General features: G+C 36.7%; 3 protein-coding genes across 3 annotated transcripts; all 3 read right to left on the minus strand.

Moving 5' to 3' along the window:
- Positions 1 to 2,429: 2,429 nt before the first annotated feature.
- On the minus strand, positions 2,430 to 3,098 carry LOC114463597 (transcription factor HES-5-like). The gene is made up of 2 exons (XM_028447256.1): positions 2,974 to 3,098; positions 2,430 to 2,864 (listed from the first exon to the last, which is right to left on the minus strand). Exons 1-2 carry the CDS (start codon positions 3,094 to 3,096, stop codon positions 2,532 to 2,534), a joined length of 456 nt encoding a protein of 151 aa, XP_028303057.1. The 5' UTR covers positions 3,097 to 3,098; the 3' UTR covers positions 2,430 to 2,531.
- A 5,464-nt stretch (positions 3,099 to 8,562) lies between these two features.
- Positions 8,563 to 9,240, minus strand: LOC114463598 (transcription factor HES-5-like). The gene is made up of 2 exons (XM_028447257.1): positions 9,116 to 9,240; positions 8,563 to 9,006 (listed from the first exon to the last, which is right to left on the minus strand). Exons 1-2 carry the CDS (start codon positions 9,236 to 9,238, stop codon positions 8,674 to 8,676), a joined length of 456 nt encoding a protein of 151 aa, XP_028303058.1. The 5' UTR covers positions 9,239 to 9,240; the 3' UTR covers positions 8,563 to 8,673.
- A 4,022-nt stretch (positions 9,241 to 13,262) lies between these two features.
- On the minus strand, positions 13,263 to 14,256 carry LOC114463765 (transcription factor HES-5-like). The gene is made up of 2 exons (XM_028447544.1): positions 13,993 to 14,256; positions 13,263 to 13,883 (listed from the first exon to the last, which is right to left on the minus strand). Exons 1-2 carry the CDS (start codon positions 14,113 to 14,115, stop codon positions 13,551 to 13,553), a joined length of 456 nt encoding a protein of 151 aa, XP_028303345.1. The 5' UTR covers positions 14,116 to 14,256; the 3' UTR covers positions 13,263 to 13,550.
- Between the last annotated feature and the right edge of the window lie 3,229 nt (positions 14,257 to 17,485).

The raw sequence follows: 17,485 nt of genomic DNA on the forward strand, positions 1-17,485 counted from the left end.
GATATCGGACCAATATGTGTAGGTAATATTGGATCAGGACAATTTCACATATATCAACAGAACAAAGAAAATATTCAACAAAACAAAAACGCTGACTGAATAATACAGAAAAAACAGTACTTTTCAAATGATAAAACATTTTGATATTTTTAGATTGTCATGCATGCATGTTTGTGTCTCATTAACCTAAAACATAACCTGACAATTAAAGGTTTTAAAAAGTTACATGATATTGTGTTTGTAGCATACCTGTCAAGTATCACATTTTGGCCAGGAAACTCTTGTATAATATCGTCCCGTATTAGTATTTTTCACGTAAATATCCCGAACAGAACGTAAATGTCCCTTAAGAAGGAAAAGCCAAAAGTGACACATATTGTGCAGCTGTTTGTTAATAAATGAGCCTGTGTGGCATTTTGCATCAATTGTATTTCTGGTCAGACTTCATTTGAAATGAAATTATCAATATTTATATCATATTTCATAATTTTGAGAAAATATATTGAGATATGAGTTTTGGTCCATATCGCCCAGTCCTAGTAGGAATGTTCACAGAATTTCAATGTTAATAAAGGTAGGCCAACCAGATTCTAATCACATCATTTTATTTAGTAAGTAGTTGACAAGTGGTTATTTTAGATTTCCTGTACATTTGTCTTAAAATATAAGTGATACTGGAGCTTGGTTCGGCGGGTGGGAAGACTCGTAGCGGGTGCCAGAAAATTGCCCTTATCTCCAAATCCAAAACTTGACAAGACATTACCATTACCGTTGACATTGACTGCACCATCTCATTCCCTCATGTCAGAGGTCTGGATCTACTCAGTGAGTGAGTGTTATGTGGTTTTCCTGCAGAAGTGTGTCTAATGATGCATTATATTCCTCCTCCTGAGTGGTAATACATATTTAAAGTAGAAGCTTTCAAAAAACCTCTGCCACCTTCAACACTGACATGAATCTGATGCTTTTAAACCCAGGAATGCACAGGAAAAATAATGTTTTTGTTATTTATTAACCAGTTTTTGAACATCTTTATAATGGTTTGTTGACGAGAGAAGAATTTATTCACCTTGTGATTTCTGAAAGGAGATTTCAATATATGTGTGTGGAGTCGTAAGACAGTCTCTCTATGACGAGAAGAGTTTGAACAGTGAAATAAAACGTTAACAGAGATTTTTTGAGGTTTTTTTTTTATTCAAATAAATAGTAACATGTGTTGTGTATACTGTATATATTGTATAAAAAAATACAATTAGACAACAAACATGTCCAAAAACATTTCCTTAGAAAGTTTCATAAGATACAGAAAAAAATTGTTTACTTTTCCCAAAGAAAAATGGAAAAAAATAATGGACTTCAATGATCTCACTATTGTTTCAGCAGAATTAATGCAATACAAAGTTTGTTTTAACATAAAACACATTAGGGCAATGACTACAATGTCATCAGATAGATACAATTTTCACTGAAATCATTAATAAAGGGGTACTTTTCATTCCACCAAAAAAAAATATTCTTGCCAGAATATTGTAACAAAGTATTATGTCCTTTTTCAAAAAGAAAAGTCCATAAAAGTACGAAATAGAGACAGGAAGAGAAAAGTCTCCTGATTTTCTGTTTTACAAAAGCAGAAACAAATGAATGAATAAAACAACTTTTCACAGTGAAAAGATAAAAACACAGATCTCCATTAAATAGATATTAAATCTACGTCAACGAAAAGTCTGAATAAAGACTTTTGAACCTAAAACAGATCAGATTTAAGTTGTCAGAGGTTTTAAAGTTAATTATGACTAAACGTCCACAAAAAAGGACAAAAATAAGACGTTCAATTAAAATGATCCAATATTAACCAGAAAGTAACAAGTGATCAAACTAACTTTTCAGATTGAAAACATTAAATATATTGATCCAACTTTGAATCAGATTTCAGTAATCAGAGCGATTAAAAAGATAAAATCAACTTATAAAATCAGTCTATATAAGACTTTTAGATGTTTGACCTCAATAAAACACTAAACATTATGAATAAAACATGAAAAACACTTTAAATGAAGTGAGAAATATTCACCATCACTGATGTAATCAGATTACTTTCATGCAACATGCATGATAAGAAGTTTTCTTTCTGAATATGAAAGATGTTGATGAAAATAAAAGCTTCATTAATCAGTGATTAAATAAAAATAAAATCACTTTAAATATTAGTCCATAGAAGACTTTTAGATGTTTGACCTCAATGATCAGTTACAATAAAACATTAAACATCATGAATAAAACATGAGAAACACTTCTAATGAAGTGAGAAATATTCACCATCACTAATGTAATCAGATTACTTTCATGCAACATGTATGATAAGAAATTTTCTTTCTAAATATGAAATAAATGATGATGTCATTTCCTCAGGAAATGTCCAAATCAAAGCTTGTAGAGAAGATGAAGTCCATCAAAGTTGAGAGAGTTCAGCTCAGTAATGTTTGACCAATGTGGTCTTTTCAGTGTGTGCTGGTAACTCCAGTCTGTAGGTTCTACCACGGCCTCCAGAGGGCGCTGCAGCCTGGACTCTTGTCTTTGGTGCTGCTGCTGTGGACTGAGGAGCTCAGAGCAGAGCAGTCAGCCTCTCTCAGGTGGTTCTCAGAGGAAGACTGCAGCTTGGTGAAGTGTTTCAGCAGTCTTCTCTGCTGCTGGCTCTGCTGCTGCAGCTGAGTCAGGAAGCAGACGCTCATCTCCAGGATGTCTGCTTTCTCCAGCTTGGAGTCTGGCTGCTGTTTGAGGAACTCTGGACCCAGGAGAGACTTGAGCTGCTCGATGCTGCTGTTGATTCTCTCTCTGCGCTGCTTCTCCACCAGAGGCTTTCTGAGCTGCACCAAGAAGAAGAAGAAAGTCATGAATAAACGTGTCAACACGCTGTCAAAACACAAGCCAACACATGATGAGGGAGGACTGTGGTTTGATGAGTGTTGAGTTTACCTTGTGGCTGAGAGTGTGATGCTCCTGAGAATGGCTCATTGCTGCAGTGATTGTAGGTGCCATGGTTGGATGTGTGTGCTGTAGAGGTCTCTGTAGAGAGAATGTGATGTGTGCTGGCTGCATCCCTCCTATTTATACTCCCACATCTCCATTTCAATGTGTGGGTCTCTCTCTGGATGATGTTTCCCACAGTCTGAGCCAATCACAGAGCAGGCTCAGAGTGAATGGAGGTCAGCTCTGCCACATGCCCAGTGCTCCCATTAGTAGGGACAATAGTTAGATCTCAGGGGAACAGATGGAGGACTGGAGGAGATGGAGAGAGACTCACAGAGATCTGTGTGAACCTGACTAAGTGGTGACCTCACTGAGATGATCAATGAGCACACGCTGCTCATCTTATTACACACGTGCATGAAAAACCATCAGGATTCTCAACTGGTGCACTTTTACTGACCTTTATTTAATCCAAGTACAGATTTTAACTGAAACTTATGCATATATATATATATATATATATATATATATATATATATATATATATATATATATATATATATATATATATAGAGATTTAAGTTTAGTGTCTTGAACATTTATTAGTCAAAATGTTGACTTGTAAAATCAGAAAAATTAAATTTTTCCACATTTAATTTTATTCCTGATTTGTTGATTAAATCATATCCATCCATCAAATTTCAGACCCGTGGGATCTGCCAGTGCCTATCTCTGGGTCTCATTGGGCGTTAGGCGGGGGTACACCCTGGACAGGGCACCAGTCCATCACAGGGCAACACACAGACAGACAAACAAACTCTCACATTCACACCTACGAGCAATTTAGAGACTAATCAAACAAACAGTTATGGAACTTAAATGTCAATTCATATGAGTATGTGTGTGTGTCTCTCAATGAATCTGCTGCAGTCCAGTGTGTGTGTGTGTGTGTGTGTGTGTGTGTGTGTGTGTGTGTGTGTGTGTGTGACACGTGCCTTGTAGTGTGTGTGAGGAGTGACTTGATCTCTTTCCCACTGACTTTCAATACCTTGTTGAATGAAGCACAAAAGCAGCTCAGTGACAGATGCTGCCTGTGTTAGAGAAACAACATGACATCATCAACCACTGGGAGGGAAACACTCTGATTGGCTGCTTCAAACTGTTTCAAAAGGTACATTTTGATTATAAAACTAAAAAGTTATATAATAATGATCAAATTCAAATTATTCAAAATTGCTATTTGATATAAAACTTCAATTAATTAGAATATATTACTATTGATCCCAGTTATTAGACTGATTAATGACTGACTGTTGAGTATTATCAGTGTGAGGCAGAGGGAGGGACGTTTACATGGAGGCAGCTGTTTCCTGAAGTGTGTCAAATCCCTTTGGGGGATTATTATTATTATTATTATTATTATTATTATTATTATTATTATTATTATTATTATTATTATTATTAATAATAATAATAATTATTGCTGCTGTGGCAGAGAATTATTCCCACAGTTTCCACACTTTGTCTATTAACAGGAAACCACAGTGTGTGTATAATTAACATGTAAATTTGTTTAAACAGGAAGTGTTTGCTGTTCATAAAATATCAAATTTTCTAAAAAAAAAAAAAAAAAAAGAAAAGAAAAAAATATTTTTAATATTGTTCTTAATATGAACAATATTTATCAAGCAAATGTATTGTTTCTTATCATAAATCAATGAAACCAACATAATTTGTGAGAGAATATTAAAGTATGTGTTAATGTGAAAGGGAAACATAAATAAGTGCTGTAATCATTAATCATAGGGACAAAATAAAAAAAATAAAAAACATGTTCATTAAAAAAAAACAATTATTAAATCTCTCTTATTTTTTTAAACAATTTAATTGTGCAGGGTAATACTATTTTTGTCCTTTAAAAAAAAACAAACTGTAAAGTGTACAGTATGGCACACAGTAATAAACCCTGACATGGTGTTGTGTAGAAGTGTCTTAAATGTTGTGTTTTCATAGAAAACTCCAGAATGTTCAGTTTTCTCACTAAATTGATCCAGATTCACAAAGTGAAAATGACAGAAATTCTTCTTTAAAAAGATGCTCTTAATTTTCACACATTTATAAAAAAAAACATATTTTGGTTTTCAAAGGTAAAGAAGCATGATGAGTTTAGAGCAGGTTCCACAGTTTGAAGCAGGGCTTCTTTTTATCCTGAGACTCTCAGGTCAGAGGTTGTGGATCTATTGTCCCTCAGCGGCTGTGAGTGAGTCTCCTCTGGTTTCCCACACTCTGTCCTTTCACTGCACCAACAAAACAAGTGTGTCTGATTATACACACATCACATTCAATGTGGAACCTGTTCCTGAAGGAAAATATCAGCTTTAAACTGTTAACATAGAGTGAAAACAGGAGTGGATGTTGGGACCAGAGATATGAGCTCAAACCTCAGCTTTTGGTTGGTTTTAATAACATTACCTCATAAAAATGATCATATTATTATTGTTACTGAGAAAAAAACTATATTTTGGTGTAACTTTGATGACGATTCGTGCAGTTCTTTGTTTATTTGTGAATGAAAAGCTGAAACATTAATAAAGGAGTTTATCAGTGAACTAAACATGTGATTCTAAACGCTCATGATCCTCCACCTCCAAACTAAATTAGAACAAGACATGAAACCAAATATATTAATGCTTAGTCAGCAGTTTGTTAACTCAATCAAACCCAAAGATGCTGCAGCGTTGTTTCTAAAAGCTGGACGACAGGTGAAGATGCATCACTTTAACATTTCTACATCACATCAACCACTCTGCACTGTCCTCAGTTCATTGTTTCTGCAGAATCAACCAAACGTGTTCACTCAGTGTCTCAGAGCTTTAATAAGATCTGAACACAAACTGAGTTTGATCATAAAAACCCTTTCAGAAACATTAAATCTAAAAACAGTTGAGATATCAGTGACACATGCACTGAACTAAAGTTTATTTCTGCATAAAACATCCATAAAAAAAGGACAAAACCAAGTTTAATCTACAAAATGGATCAGATTTCAGTATCAGAGTGATTGGAAAGTGTTTCTAATCATTGATCAGTTACAATATAACATAAAACTACCACCAAAGCATGAGCAACACTTTAAAAACACAGAATTATTATTTTCATTAACTTTTATCATTCTATTTTTACAGAAATAAACTTTAGAGATTTACAATAATGTTATTCATGAGTCAGTGTTGATGATTCCATTGGTTTTTATTGTATATATATAAAAAAAATGAAATGAACTTTTTACCAAACTAATAACGTGAGTTATGAGTGTGTGCGTGCATGCGTTCCATTGAACACATGCATGTGTGTGTGTGTGTGCGTGTGTGTGTGTGTGTGTGTGTGTGTGTGTGTGAGGAGTGACTTGATCTCTTTCCCACTGACTTTCAATACCTTGTTGAATGAAGCACAAAAGCAGCTCAGTGACAGATGCTGCCTGTGTTAGAGAAACAACATGACATCATCAACCACTGGGAGGGAAACACTCTGATTGGCTGCTTTATAAAATAACAATGACAAAACCTAAAACTTGGTTATTTTCCCCCTGAAAATAATAAAATATGATTGTTTTTGCATCAAATGACACCAAATCAGATTTTACGTATAATTTAAAGGATGATGTTTGTAACTGGGGATGATTAACTTCAATCAAAGCTGGTAATATCGACTTATTCACCAAACTTAGACACAATGTACTTAAAATCACCACGTTTTATAAAACTTTGAGGTATAGTCAGAGACATTTGGAAGATGTTAATTATAAAGACTTTATCATCCAATCAGCTGAATTCACAGATCTAAGATCAACATCTATATCTTTATGTGTTTACTTCATAAAGAATGCAGATATTCTCAGACTCAGAGCTGTTTTCCTGCTCAGTCTAAGCTCACAGATCAGCTTCAGTACTGCTGATCCTAGAGAGCCACTGTTCTGTATGTTCTAACGTGTTCTCTTTGAAAACAAGTGATGGACTCAAGTCATTGTACCTGCTGATTCCAGGTCTTTTTGAAGCTCTCCACAAGTGTTGCTTGGCTCATGAACAAATCTTATGAAATCTTGTGAGGAACACCTGCTCATGGCTGGTTTATGATGTAATGATGTTCTTTCTACTTCCAGATCACAGTGTTCACTAGAACATTCAGAAGTTTAGAAATCCTTATGTTACCAAAGCATCAGAATGTTTGCAACAATAAGGCTGTGAAAGTCACCTTGTTATCAGCCTCCAGTTGGGACTGAACCAGCTGATATGAATGTGCACTGATAATGGTCAGGATTGGTTTCTAATTACTGGTTCATTGATTTCAGTTGGTGTCTTGGCTTTCCAGGTTATATTAAATACTATTTCCCTGTCATTTCACATTGTTACACATAACTTAATTTATGAACATCTATAGTTTGGTTTCTTTGCATGTGTTGATTACATGGGTTGTTACCAACATGTGGTGATAATTTCATCAATATCACCTTTAGAATTATATTTATTGATTTATTTAACCTGCTGTAAATGAACAACATCGTACACATAATATCCAGTCAACAGTTTGTTTATTCATTGGAAAGAAAAATGCTGCATTAGTTATAAAAGTTAGACAAAATGTGATGATGCATCACAACAACAACAATAACGTGTAGATTTCTACACACACTGGACTCACAGAGAGTAAAGGATCAATGGTCTTTATCAAAGACAAACAGAATGTGATGACTCAGGACTCACTGTCCTTTAACATTTGCTGCAGAATGAACTGAAATATTCACTCAGCATCACTGATCTTAAACAGATCATAACACATAGATCACAGTACGTACGCAGTACGCACAAAATCACTACATTCACAGAATAAGAAAGTCACAAACTTTCTGAGACTTTGTTAAAGATATATTTTACAAACATTTGAACCTAAAACGTCCACAAAAAAGGACAAAAAGAAGATATTTGACCAAAATGATCAGATATTAACCAGGAAGTGACAAGTTTCATAAAACTGAAACACATGCAGCAGTGAAACTAACTTTTCATATTGAAAACATTAAATACATTGATCCAACTTTGAATCAGATTTCAGTAATCAGAGAGATTAAAAATATGAAATCAACTTATAAAATCAGTCTATATAAGACTTTTAGATGTTTGACCTCAATAAAACATTAAACATTATGAATAAAACATGACAAACACTTCAAATGAAGTGAGAAATATTCACCATCACTGATGTAATCAGATTACTTTCATGCAACATGCATGATAAGAAGTTTATTTCTGAATATGAAAGATGTTGATGAAAATAAAAGCTTCATTAATCAGTGATTAAATAAAAATAAAATCACTTTAAATATTAGTCCATAGAAGACTTTTAGATGTTTGACCTCAATGATCAGTTACAATTAAACATTAAACATCATGAATAAAACATGAGAAACACTTCAAATGAAGTGAGAAATATTCACCATCACTAATGTAATCAGATTACTATCATGCAACATGCATGATAAGAAGTTTTCTTTCTAAATATGAAATAAATGATGATGTCATTTCCTCAGGAAATGTCCAAATCAAAGCTTGTAGAGAAGATGAAGTCCATCAAAGTTGAGAGAGTTCAGCTCAGTAATGTTTGACCAATGTGGTCTTTTCAGTGTGTGCTGGTAACTCCAGTCTGTAGGTTCTACCACGGCCTCCAGAGGGCGCTGCAGCCTGGACTCTTGTCTTTGGTGCTGCTGCTGTGGACTGAGGAGCTCAGAGCAGAGCAGTCAGCCTCTCTCAGGTGGTTCTCAGAGGAAGACTGCAGCTTGGTGAAGTGTTTCAGCAGTCTTCTCTGCTGCTGGCTCTGCTGCTGCAGCTGAGTCAGGAAGCAGACGCTCATCTCCAGGATGTCTGCTTTCTCCAGCTTGGAGTCTGGCTGCTGTTTGAGGAACTCTGGACCCAGGAGAGACTTGAGCTGCTCGATGCTGCTGTTGATTCTCTCTCTGCGCTGCTTCTCCACCAGAGGCTTTCTGAGCTGCACCAAGAAGAAGAAGAAAGTCATGAATAAACGTGTCAACACGCTGTCAAAACACAAGCCAACACATGATGAGGGAGGACTGTGGTTTGATGAGTGTTGAGTTTACCTTGTGGCTGAGAGTGTGATGCTCCTGAGAATGGCTCATTGCTGCAGTGATTGTAGGTGCCATGGTTGGATGTGTGTGCTGTAGAGGTCTCTGTAGAGAGAATGTGATGTGTGCTGGCTGCATCCCTCCTATTTATACTCCCACATCTCCATTTCAATGTGTGGGTCTCTCTCTGGATGATGTTTCCCACAGTCTGAGCCAATCACAGAGCAGGCTCAGAGTGAATGGAGGTCAGCTCTGCCACATGCCCAGTGCTCCCATTAGTAGGGACAATAGTGAGATCTCAGGGGAACAGGTGGAGGACTGTGGGGAGATGTTTACTGGATGAAGCTGGGAAAGTGTTGACCTTTGAGGAATCAATGACTTTGGAACAGCACACGTCCATCATTTAGTGTGAAAACATTCACTATTTCTGCAAATATGTCATTTATTCACTGATATTTTATAAATCTCTCCTATGTTTACATTACAGTGTATGTGTGTGATAATCCAACATAATTTATTTTATTTAATCAGATTAACATGTTTGAACCATTACAGTTTCTAAACTGTTTTAAAGTAATTTATCAATGTTAATTTGAACTCTGAGTGGGAGCTGTGTGTGTGTGTGTGTGTGTGTGTGTGTGTGTGTGTGTGTGTGTGTGTGTGTGTGTGTGTGTGTGTGTGTGTGTGTGTGTGTGTGTGTGACACGTGCCTTGTAGTGTGTGTGAGGAGTGACTTGATCTCTTTCCCACTGACTTTCAATACCTTGTTGAATGAAGCACAAAAGCAGCTCAGTGACAGATGCTGCCTGTGTTAGAGAAACAACATGACATCATCAACCACTGGGAGGGAAACACTCTGATTGGCTGCTTCAAACTGTTTCAAAAGGTACATTTTGACTATAAAACTAAAAAGAATTATAATAATGATCACATTTAAATTACTCAAAATTGCTATTTGATATAAAACTTCAATAAATTAGAATATATTACTATTGATCCCAGTTATTAGGCTGATTAATGACTGACTGTTGAGTATTATCAGTGTGAGGCAGAGGGAGGGACGTTTACATGGAGGCAGCTGTTTCCTGAAGTGTGTCAAATCCCTTTGGGAGATTATCATTTTTAATATTATAATATTTTCCACAGTTTTAACACTTTGTCTATTAGCAGGAAAAGTGTGAAAGAAAATTAAAGTTTATGTTAATGTGAGAGGGAAACATACATAAGGGCTTTAATCATTTGTCATAAGTTAGACAAAATATACATGAGAAACATGTTCAAGTCAATTAGTAAATCTCAAAGACCAGGATGACAGAAATAAAAAATATATATTTTAAAAAATGCTCTTAACTTTCACTTTTTTAGCAAAAAACCTACTGATTTAAAAAAGAAAAACAAACAAACATTTGAGCAGGTAAAGAAGCATGATGAGTATAGAGCAGGTTCCACAGTTTGAAGCAGGGCTTCTTTTTATCCTGAGGACTCTCAGGTCAGAGGTTGTGGATCTATTGTCCCTCAGCGGCTGTGAGTGAGTCTCCTCTGGTTTCCCACACTCTGTCCTTTCACTGCACCAACAAAACAAGTGTGTCTGATTATACACACATCACATTCAATGTGGAACCTGTTCCTGAAGGAAAATATCAGCTTTAAACTTTTTATTGTGAAAAACTCTAAAGAAGACGATGGACAAACGAGTTTAAACTGCAGATTTTTATTTGTTTTATTGACTTAACTTAGTTCAAATATTTAAGGGAGTAAAATACTAATGGAAGCTTTTTATTTATTGCTAAACGGTCATTTCAACAAGTTTTCAGGACTAGAACTACAACATTCAGAAGTTTAGAAATCTTTCTGGAACCAATTCCATCAGTATGTTTTGAAAAAATTTTAAATTGTGACATATTTGCTTTTATCCATCATGTGATGTTTCTTGTGTGACTCCTTGGTAATGAGACACCTTGTTATCAGCCTCCAGTTGGGACTGAACCAGCTGATATGAATGTGCACTGATAATGGTCAGGATTGGTTTCTAATTACTGGTTCATTGATTTCAGCTGGTGTCTTGGCTTTCCAGGTTATATTAAATACTATTTCCCTGTCATTTCACATTGTTACACATAACTTAATATATGAACATCTATAGTTTGGTTTCTTTGCATGTGTTGATTACATGGGTTGTTACCAACATGTGGTGAGAATTTCATGTCAATGTCACCTGTAGAAACACAGTGGGTATAAAAAGTCTACACACCCCTGTTCAAATGCCAGGTTTTTGTGATGAAAAAAATGACACAAAGATAAATAATTTCACAACTTTTTCCACCTTTAATGTGATCTACAACCTGTACAATGCAAGTGAAAAACAAACTGAACGCTTTCAGGGAAGTGAATTAAAAATAAAAAAACTGAGAGTATGAGGCTACTAAGGTATGCACACCCTCTTATAACTGGGGATGGGGCTGTGTTCGAATTTAATCAATCACATCCAAAGTCATGTTAAATTGGAGTCACACACACCTGTCTCCATTTAAAGTGTCTCTGATTAACCACAAATAAAGATCAGCTGTTCATGTAGCTTTTCCTCATTTTTTTGTAGCCACGTCGTCCAGTACAAGCCATGGTCCTCAGAAAGCTTCCAAAGCATCAGAGGATCTCATTGTTCAAAGATATCAGTCAGGTGAAGGATACACAAGAATTTCCATGGAATAAAATGTAACATGGAACACAGTGAAGACGTCATCATCGAGTGGAGAAAATATGGCACAACAGTGACTTTACCAAGAACAGGACGTCCGTCCACAGACGAGAAGAAAACTGTTCAGGAAGGCTGCCAAGAGGCCGACAGTGACATTGAAAGAGCTGCAGGAATTTCTGGGAAGTACTGGCTGTGTAGTAGATGTGACAACAATCTCTCGTCTTCTTCATATGTCTGGGCTATGGGGTAGGGTGGCAAGACAGAAACCTTTATCTGATAAAAAAAAAACCATCCAAGCCCGGCTTCATTTTGCAAAAACACATTTCAAGTCTACAAAACGCATGTGGGAAAATGTGTTATGGTACGATGGAACCAAGGTTGAACTTTTTGGCCTTAATTCCAAAAGGTATATTTGGTGTAAAAACAACACTACTCATCACCAAAAGAACACCATACCTACAGTGAAGCATGGTGGTGGGAGCATCATGCTTTGGGGCTTTTTTTCTTCAGCTGGAATTGGGGCCTTAGTCAGGATGGAGGGAATTATGAACAATTCCAAAAACCAGGCAGAGTTGGTACAAAACCTCAAGGCTTCTGTTAGAAAGCTGAAGATTAACTTTATCTTTCAACACGACAATGACCCTAAGCACACAGTCAATTCAATCCTGATTTATTTAACCTGCTGTAAATGAACAACATCGTACACATAATATCCAGTCAACAGTTTGTTTATTCATTGGAAAGAAAAATGCTGCATTAGTTATAAAAGTTAGACAAAATGTGATGATGCATCACAACAACAACAATAACGTGTAGATTTCTACACACACTGGACTCACAGAGAGTAAAGGATCAATGGTCTTTATCAAAGACAAACAGAATGTGATGACTCAGGACTCACTGTCCTTTAACATTTGCTGCAGAATGAACTGAAATATTCACTCAGCATCACTGATCTTAAACAGATCATAACACATAGATCACAGTACGTACGCAGTACGCACAAAATCACTACATTCACAGAATAAGAAAGTCACAAACTTTCTGAGACTTTGTTAAAGAATTATTTTACAAACATTTGAACCTAAAACGTCCACAAAAAAGGACAAAAAGAAGATATTCGATCAAACTGATCAGATATTAACCAGGAAGTGACAAGTTTCATAAAACTGAAACACATGCAGCAGTGAAACTAACTTTTCATATTGAAAACATTAAATATATTGATCCAACTTTGAATCAGATTTCAGTAATCAGAGCGATTAAAACACTTCTAATGAAGTGAGGAATATTCACCATCACTGATGTAATCAGATTACTTTCATGCAACATGCATGATAAGAAGTTTTCTTTCTAAATATGAAAGATGTTGATGAAAATAAAAGCTTCATTAATCAGTGATTAAATAAAAATAAAATCACTTTAAATATTAGTCCATAGAAGACTTTTAGATGTTTGACCTCAATGATCAGTTACAATAAAACATTAAACATCATGAATAAAACATGAGAAACACTTCTAATGAAGTGAGAAATATTCACCATCACTAATGTAATCAGATTACTTTCATGCAACATGCATGATAAGAAGTTTTATTTCTAAATATGAAATAAATGATGATGTCATTTCCTCAGGAAATGTCCAAATCAAAGCTTGTAGAGAAGATGAAGTCCATCAAAGTTGAGAGAGTTCAGCTCAGTAATGTTTGACCAATGTGGTCTTTTCAGTGTGTGCTGGTAACTCCAGTCTGTAGGTTCTACCACGGCCTCCAGAGGGCGCTGCAGCCTGGACTCTTGTCTTTGGTGCTGCTGCTGTGGACTGAGGAGCTCAGAGCAGAGCAGTCAGCCTCTCTCAGGTGGTTCTCAGAGGAAGACTGCAGCTTGGTGAAGTGTTTCAGCAGTCTTCTCTGCTGCTGGCTCTGCTGCTGCAGCTGAGTCAGGAAGCAGACGCTCATCTCCAGGATGTCTGCTTTCTCCAGCTTGGAGTCTGGCTGCTGTTTGAGGAACTCTGGACCCAGGAGAGACTTGAGCTGCTCGATGCTGCTGTTGATTCTCTCTCTGCGCTGCTTCTCCACCAGAGGCTTTCTGAGCTGCACCAAGAAGAAGAAGAAAGTCATGAATAAACGTGTCAACACGCTGTCAAAACACAAGCCAACACATGATGAGGGAGGACTGTGGTTTGATGAGTGTTGAGTTTACCTTGTGGCTGAGAGTGTGATGCTCCTGAGAATGGCTCATTGCTGCAGTGATTGTAGGTGCCATGGTTGGATGTGTGTGCTGTAGAGGTCTCTGTAGAGAGAATGTGATGTGTGCTGGCTGCATCCCTCCTATTTATACTCCCACATCTCCATTTCAATGTGTGGGTCTCTCTCTGGATGATGTTTCCCACAGTCTGAGCCAATCACAGAGCAGGCTCAGAGTGAATGGAGGTCTGCTCTGCCACATGCCCAGTGCTCCCATTAGTAGGGACAATAGTTAGATCTCAGGGGAACAGGTGGAGGACTGTGGGGAGACGTTTACTGGATGAAGCTGGGAAAGTGTTGACCTTTGAGGAATCAATGATTTTGGAACAGCACACGTCCATCATTTAGTGTGAAAACATTCACTATTTCTGCAAATATGTCATTTATTCACTGATATTTTATAAATCTCTCCTATGTTTACATTACAGTGTATGTGTGTGATAATCCAACATAATTTATTTAATTTAATTTAATCAGATTAACATGTTTGAACCATTACAGTTTCTAAACTGTTTTAAAGTAATTTATCAATGTTAATTTGAACTCTGAGTGGGAGCTGTGTGTGTGTGTGTGTGTGTGTGTGTGTGTGTGTGTGTGTGTGTGTGTGTGTGTGTGTGTGTGTGTGTGACACGTGCCTTGTAGTGTGTGTGAGGAGTGACTTGATCTCTTTCCCACTGACTTTCAATACCTTGTTGAATGAAGCACAAAAGCAGCTCAGTGACAGATGCTGCCTGTGTTAGAGAAACAACATGACATCATCAACCACTGGACTCCAGGTAGTCAATGACCTGTTGTTCAATCGATTTTGTTTCTTCGTCACTCGCGTAACTCCTGGGTTTTATCTTTAGGCCTGTGATGATGACATCTTTCTCTCTTTCCTTTTGTTCCAGCTGTTCAACCCTGGCGTTCAACAATTTTATCTCTTCAGCATTTCTTTCATTCTTTTCTTTCAGTACCTTTGCTTCGCTTTGTAGGTTTTCCAGTGAGTTTTCCAGCGTCTTTTCCAACGACTTTATCTCGGCAGATTAATTTTGTAGACCTCTTCCAAACCCAATTCGGGTTTGGAAGAGGTCAAGGAGATGACCTCTTCACACTCTCACACTCTGCTGCACCCCAGTTAAGCTTTTTATTCAGTTGTTACTTTTCGCTCATTGAAGTTGTTTTTTGTTTGGATATTTTAGTGTAGTATAGCATTTGTTTCAGTTTGCTTTTGTATTTTGTTGGTTGTTTATTAAAACTTATTTTATGCAATTTGAGTCGTGTCTTGTTGACCTGCACCTGAGTCTCACCACTCGTAACATATATATGCCAGTAAACAGGATTCACAGATATCTTTTGGTTGTGAATCTTTATTTTATATCGAGGAATCTTATTTTGAAAATAAAAAATTAAAGCTTGTTTTGTTATTTGTATAAAGTCGGAAGTAGCCTTTACAATGATAGTTTACATTATTTTAGACATACTTTTTATCAACTGTTGTTGGGTTTTAGCTATTATATGTGGTTACAGTTTTTATCACGTCTTTACTTATAATTAAAATCTAATCTAAATACAAGATGGCTTTGAATTAATTATGATAGAAAACATTCTAATTTGTTCCTCCTTTCTCCACTAACTACATATGACTGAGAGGGAGATTTTTGCTCATTATTGTTGATTTCATGTATTTACTGCTTATTTTAAATGCCTTTACTGTTGATTTTAGTGTTTTTATTGATTTTTAAATGTTTAATGTTGGACTATTTTTACTCACGTATGCAATGCGCTATAAAAATAAATTAGCCTTGCCTTAGTGCATAACATAACATTTAACTTTCCATTTCATTGCAAATTTTGAGATTGCAGTGAAGAATAGTATACATATTCGAAAGTGCAAATGAAGCAATGGCCAACATGATTCTTGTTCCATTCCAATGAGCCATAAAAAGAAAAACATTACTCACAAAGTTTCTAGGTGATCAAGCACCACACAAACAAAAGTCTGATGACCAGAGGTGACATCGGTATGCACACCACATAGTTGGTCACCCCGACAATACTGACAGGAGTGAATTCCGCTCAATGCCATCTTTACTCAGTTAGCCATGTGAGGTGAAGCAATAATAATGGAGCTTCAACACGTGAGGACGCCCTCATCAAACACGGAATCCAGAAGCAATAAAAATCCTCCTTGAGTCCATTTAATTTAGACCTTATTTAACCTTTGAGAAGCCAGGACGCCATGTTTGTATTGAGTAAACTGTGATCTCTTCTTTTTCTCAGAAAACATATAAGATAAATTAACATACCATGGATTCTTTCATCCAAGCAGTGACTCCCAACACGATCAGCAGCAGAAAAAGTAGTGTAGTTTGGGCATCCAGTAGTGCAGTTTACATATATGGCAATAAATTATAGTATATATTCTATATTAAACCGCAGTGTTGTTTTAGCTGATGGCTAGTTGGAGAAGGAGGAGCTAACATTCAAGGAGGCGTGTTAGGTGACGTCACCTGCCTACGTGGCTCTGCTGGCGCTGCGTGATGTCATCAACACTAATATAGAATCAGAATTCCAATAGTCTTAGTAGCTCTGCTACACTTTGATGAGCTGCTATAGATTTCAGCTCCATCCCAGATACGGTTCAGGCACCAGTGATCTCAGTGGTCCCACCAGTGACGCCAGCATCCCAGACACAGCAGCCATAGCAAGAGCACAAACACCGTCCAAGCAGCAGCAGACGTGGCAGAAGCAATAACAGCGACCATAGCAAAAAACCCATCAGCGGACCTATTGTAAACCCTTACAACAGCCAATCAAACAGTCAAAACAGTGGCCCAAATGACTGATCAACATATGTTCAATATGCCTCTAGAGGAAATTGTCAAAAGGCTGTTGTGTAAATTGTCTAATGATCCAACGATGTTTGACACATCCCACAAATTTGCTCAAAGATTAATAAAGAAGATATATAGAGGACTCCCAGAGTCTAAAAAGTTTTTGCCCAATCTGTCAGATGTAGAAAAGGTTACAACTAAGATCCTGGAAAAGGTCCAGAAGACGATTGGTTTTCGCTCTTCTCAGAAGTGGCAGGAACTGATCAAGAATGAAGATGAAGGGGTCAGGATGTTATTGTCTCATGCAAGTCATGAAGTCATTAGCTCGTTTATGCGGAGGAACAAATGGAAAAAGAACTTTCTGCGGTTCGGAACAATCACTGGTAGCACGGTTTTGCTTGTTTGTTCATCTGTAGCTTATAGCCTCATGCCGGGTGGGTTGACATATTTGGCGGTATTATTTAGTGCGGTCTTTCTAACAGCCGTTGTTATTTGGCAATATAATTAAACTGTTTCTCAACCAGGGTTGGGCTCGATTATTACATTTTTGGTTTCAAAAAGATCTGAGGAACTCAGAGACAGTAGTTAAAAAGCTTTTATTCCACAAGGGTTATTTAATCATAAAAACAATGC

This window comes from Gouania willdenowi, chromosome 5, assembly GCF_900634775.1.
Source record: "Gouania willdenowi chromosome 5, fGouWil2.1, whole genome shotgun sequence".
In the NCBI taxonomy this organism is placed as follows: domain Eukaryota; kingdom Metazoa; phylum Chordata; class Actinopteri; order Blenniiformes; family Gobiesocidae; genus Gouania; species Gouania willdenowi.

Bases quoted from the DNA above. Each gene is read 5' to 3' on its own strand.
- LOC114463597 (XM_028447256.1), bottom strand. From the start codon at position 3,096: ATGCAGCCAGCACACATCACATTCTCTCTACAGAGACCTCTACAGCAC. The intron at 2,865-2,973 runs GTAAACTCAACA...TTCTTGGTGCAG, and splicing joins ATCACACTCTCAGCCACAAG to CTCAGAAAGCCTCTGGTGGA.
- LOC114463598 (XM_028447257.1), bottom strand. From the start codon at position 9,238: ATGCAGCCAGCACACATCACATTCTCTCTACAGAGACCTCTACAGCAC. The intron at 9,007-9,115 runs GTAAACTCAACA...TTCTTGGTGCAG, and splicing joins ATCACACTCTCAGCCACAAG to CTCAGAAAGCCTCTGGTGGA.
- LOC114463765 (XM_028447544.1), bottom strand. From the start codon at position 14,115: ATGCAGCCAGCACACATCACATTCTCTCTACAGAGACCTCTACAGCAC. The intron at 13,884-13,992 runs GTAAACTCAACA...TTCTTGGTGCAG, and splicing joins ATCACACTCTCAGCCACAAG to CTCAGAAAGCCTCTGGTGGA.